This window comes from Bison bison, unplaced genomic scaffold (genome assembly GCF_000754665.1).
Source record: "Bison bison bison isolate TAMUID 2011002044 unplaced genomic scaffold, Bison_UMD1.0 scf7180017864526, whole genome shotgun sequence".
Lineage (NCBI taxonomy): Eukaryota > Metazoa > Chordata > Mammalia > Artiodactyla > Bovidae > Bison > Bison bison.
Genome location: NW_011495077.1, coordinates 2661020 through 2665423, shown reverse-complemented (window position 1 = coordinate 2665423; position 4404 = coordinate 2661020). Strand labels below are relative to the sequence as shown.

Sequence of the window (4404 nt, the reverse complement as noted above, 5' to 3'; positions counted from 1 at the left end):
AAGGCAGGGGTCGGGAGGACCGGTGTTACCTCAAGACAGTCAGGATTCTGGCTGGCAAACTCTTTCCACTGCTCGAGGCTGTAGTGTTTATGGACAGCAGTGAAGAGGGAGAACTGGGGAGAAGAAAGCGTTAAAAAGGAAAGAACTTGTTAGAACCGCTTTCTCTGGAAACAGACCTTTATATTATCCTATCTGAGGGACAAAAGGACTGAAGTCTGGAAAAAGCAACTTGAAGATGTCAGTGGTTGAGCTGAGACCTCAGTTCCACCATTATTCTCCCTACAAATGCAATCGGGCTTTTCCACATAAGCCAGTACCTGCCCAACACTCCCACCAAAGCACTAAGTCATTTGGATTGGACTTTACCTGCCAGCGTGTGCAGTGCTTCTGACTTAAAAGGTGACAAGGACAAGCTGTTGGTGCAGTGGGATAAGCAGCAGACAAGAGAGAACCATGAAAAGGCTGTACAGAGACAGTGTCTGCCTGCACTGACTCAGCTCCTCCAATGACAACCTAGTACAGAACTAACCTATTTTTGGTATTTTCTGTTCCATTTATCAGCAGTAATTCAGTGAGCCTAAATGCTCACAAAATCAAAAGAGGTAAAGCCTTAAGGTTAACAGCCAATAAGGTACTACCCTTTCTCCATCTCTGCTAAAGTAGTGGACAAAAGGGACTTTGTCGGTGGTCCAGTGGTTAAGAATCACTTCCCATGCAGGGGGTGGGTTCGATCCCTGGTGCCACATGCTTCAACACATGGAACCCACCCCCCCAAAAAAAAGTAATGGACAGATTTTCTTAAGTCATGGACCAACCTGAAAAGTCTGTTTCATTCAGCCTGTTTTGGTTAACCAAGTTCAAGGCTAGAATGACTCATCAGACTTATGTTCCCTAGCTCAAAAAATTGCAGACAACATCCCAATACAAAGGCCACTGTGAATGCTGGTGTTTGTGCTTTAAAACTGCAGACATGTGAATAAACAAGGCAGCAGTTGAGAAAGCACAAATCTTGCAACTGATGAGATCCAAGGGATTAGCCGGCAGTAAGGAAGTGCGCATGCTATACTCAGACATCATCAACATTGCCCAGCCAAAGCTGCTACTGAATTCTGCTTTCTCAGAACACTGCCACTAACAAAGAAAAATCACTCTAGGAAGTCATCACACCTGGGAGATATCTTGGCATAGGGTGGCATGATGAATACATCCAATTACATACCAAGCTAGAGATCTAGAAAAAGGTCCTTGCTTGCACCCAACCTTTTAATTATTACTGAGACTTGCCTGTATCTCTAAAATCTGACTTCTTAAACATTCATCAGCAGAAACAAAAAGCCAGTCTCAACATAAAGCTCAAGAAAGTCCCAGCAAGGTCCATACGTTGTAGGACATCTGTTAACACTGAAGTCAGATTCACCATTGCTGCTTAACTCTACTGGACAGGCCAGGTGGACAACAGGCAACAGTGGGATTGCTAAGCAGATATTGAATGGCAACAGAAATATGGTACCAAAGCTGCGTAACTATGAACCTCAGAGAAATGACAGCATACATTCCAGAAAGACTTCTAGCAATCAGAAAGGAAGACGAAGTCCTTAAGGATAGCAGAGCCACAAGCAGCAGCAGAATCCATCAACCAGGGCTACATGGATAACCAGAAGAGTGTATACGTCCTCAGGATACCCAAAGTAACTATCTGCTTTCTCAGCTACAAGTATAGAAGCAAGTAATATAACTGACAGGAGCAGCATCTTCCATTTTGAAAACAAGCAATAACCTGAATAAGAAAAACATTCCATTTTGGGCACATCCCAGAACACTCAGGAACCTAGGACTTAAAAGGAAGATTAAAAAAAAAAAAAAATATATATATATATATATATATAGCAGGCATGAAAGAAACTAAATTTCTTCTCGATAGGATTTTCTAGTTGGGAATTTTTGAATGCTCAAACTATATTTAGTTTCTGGACTAAAACAGTGAATGCTGAGTATCCTAACAGTAGTGTAAAGAGAGATGCATGTGGTTTGTAGAGGGTGATCTGGGTAGTGGGAAAAATTGGCAGGATGTTTAAAATGCTGGACAGGAGAAGAGGGAAGTTTCGTTAAAATGGGTGCAAAACTTAGCTTTGAATCTCCCTAAGTCAGATGGCCATTTAAAGTTATCAGATAAAGAGGCCTTAGTACTATTGCAGAAAGCAGTAAATCAAGCATCCTGTTAATTGCCAGAGCTGACCTGGGATGGGAGTGGGGATGCAGATACCTATGCAGTCAGCCGACAAAACACCATGAGGAAGGGGCATGAGGGAAGTCCTACCTTACAGAGGACCTTGGCCATCTCAAAGGTGCCCACAGTATCCATATTGGCAGCAATAATGGGGATCCCAGTGTACATCTGCTTTGAGTTCCGAAAGGCAAAGGATCTTGTGAGATCCACCTGCAGATGCGAACAGGAAACTGAGCGTTTCACTCATCCAAAAACAAGTACTGCAGGAGAGCAAAAGCCAGGAATCTTTCCCAGTTCAGGTCCTCCAAGGAGCTTGGAATCAAAAAAGAGCAACTAGGAAAGCAGGCTCACCTCACTTCGAGACTTAAGGGTACTGCGTTTGGGCCTCAACAGGACATCCTTGAAATCCAGTTTGACGTCGTTGTCGATGTGAGGCATGGCAGGGACCTTAAGATAGCAATGAATCTGAGGGTTGGAAGGTAGGAAAAGTCTAGGAGAGGGTAGCTGAGTCAACTTCCCTTTAGCTCTTAATGCCCTGTTAGGGCTGGGTGGCTTATCTCTCTCCTAGCTTAAATCGTGGAAAGTCTGAGCATTGACTGAGGTACAGTCCCTGAAGAATGTCACTTCAGACCCATGCGGTTTCACTTTCTCTCGGTGTCTTCAACAAATAGTACTATTTGTTGGGGAGAACTGGGATGGAGTCGTGAGTGACCCTAAAATGGTGCATTCTTTACCCCCACCACTCTTCTTTCTGCCACCCTTACAAAGACCAATCTGGGGTAAGGGGCAGATTTGGAAGCGAGGAGTGGTGGGTTTCTCATAAACCAGCTTCCGGGATAGGGGTACTCACTTCCTGTCTCCGTGATTCGAGTGGCAGTTGACCAACGCTTCTCTCGCTTAACCACAGCCTCGCGCAGCCCCGCTGAGCCTTGTGGGATAACAGGTTGGGCTAATTTGCCGCAGAGAACTAGCAGCCGAGGAATTCCGGCTTCGGTGGCAGCCGTGCAAGGCCTTCTGGATAACAGAGTTCACACACTGAGGATGCCGTCGGATCCGAGGGACAGGGGACTACAACTCCCAGAGTGAGACGCGCGGAGCTGCCCCCTGGCATGATGGGAGGAGTAGTTCGTTCCGTGCCCTCTTATTACTAGCCCCAACTCACTGGGGACTCTCAGAATTGTCATCTCTGCTGTGACTAAGCTGGCTGCCTTTTTACTTTCTTTTTTTTCTTTCACTACGCTACCGAAACGAAACGCAGAAATATTCCTGAGCCTTTCCGGAACCCCTTGGAAAGAAGGGAGAGGGGGAATGCGAGGCAGGGGTGGAGCCTGGCTGTGACCCGGAAGTAGAAGTGATTCCTGCCGGCGGAGTGCTGGGGAGAGGCATCGGCGACCGTAGCGGCAGAAGCAGCAATTTGTCTGTGTGCAGCCCCAAACTGAGAAGAAGATGCTAATTAAAGTGAAGGTGGGAGCACCACCAGCCTTGCCAAGACGCAGTGGTACTGGGCTGGCCGCTGTGCCTTAAGGGAGAAACCGGGAAGGAAAACCACGCCTTTCCCGAGCCTGGAGGGGGTTGACAGCTTCGGGGCTCCGCGCGAGGGGTGCCGGGAGGTAGGGGGGAGGCCCAAGAGGACTTTGAGAGCAGGGGGCTGGCCCCGTCAGGAGACTTTTCCTTACCTGCTTTTACTTCAGGGCCGCCTTTGTCCGAAGTCTCGCTGTTTGTATGCACCCCCGCGGTCTTAGAGAAGGCCTAGCAGCATCTTGGCCTCCTTATCTCTCGGTTTTTTTGGAATGAGCTCTGTTCCCCATCCTTCATCCCAAGTTACCCGGTTCTCCCAGCGCCTAACGTAGGCTACTCCGAGTACAGCACAGCACAAAAGCGTTAGCCTTTTGTGGGAAATGGGGCCTCCCAGAAACTAGACTGTAAGCCTTGGCTAGTTGTTGCCAAGATGTAGTATCTCAGCCTTCCTTCAGGAACCAAAGGTGGGAGCGTGTTCAGTCAGCGCCTGCCTTTCTGAGCCAGCATCCTGGACTAGCCTCAGTTCCTTGACTGAGGCAAGTTATCAGTATCCTAGTACGCGATCTCCATCCCGCCTCCCATGGTTCTTCACTAATTCCCAACCCTCATTAGCCCTACCTGCAGTTTCCTCCTTTGTGCCTTAAGACGGAGGGACAAAA

The 4404-nt window shown here is 47.5% G+C and overlaps 2 protein-coding genes across 4 annotated transcripts in view; one reads left to right on the top strand and one right to left on the bottom strand.

Annotated features, from left to right (window-relative positions):
- Positions 1-3243, bottom strand: part of GMPR2 (guanosine monophosphate reductase 2) — a 6661-nt gene extending 3418 nt beyond the window's left edge. Inside the window, exons 1-4 of one of the 3 annotated variants that reach the window (XM_010831347.1) lie at positions 3078-3243; positions 2579-2674; positions 2318-2437; positions 30-113 (exon numbers count right to left, since the gene is read on the bottom strand). In XM_010831347.1, coding sequence (XP_010829649.1) covers positions 30-113; positions 2318-2437; positions 2579-2665 — 291 coding nt within the window. In that variant the 5' untranslated portion in view covers positions 2666-2674; positions 3078-3243. Of the gene's footprint in view, positions 1-29; positions 114-2317; positions 2438-2578; positions 2693-3077 lie in introns of all 3 variants that reach the window. The other 2 variants (XM_010831348.1, XM_010831349.1) reach the window with 2 other exon arrangements.
- The window catches only part of NEDD8 (neural precursor cell expressed, developmentally down-regulated 8), a 9182-nt gene continuing 7989 nt past the window's right edge, over positions 3212-4404 (top strand). Inside the window, exon 1 of the mRNA XM_010831351.1 lies at positions 3212-3691. Within this exon, the coding sequence (XP_010829653.1) occupies positions 3674-3691 (18 nt within the window). The 5' untranslated portion in view covers positions 3212-3673. The remainder of the gene's footprint in view (positions 3692-4404) is intronic.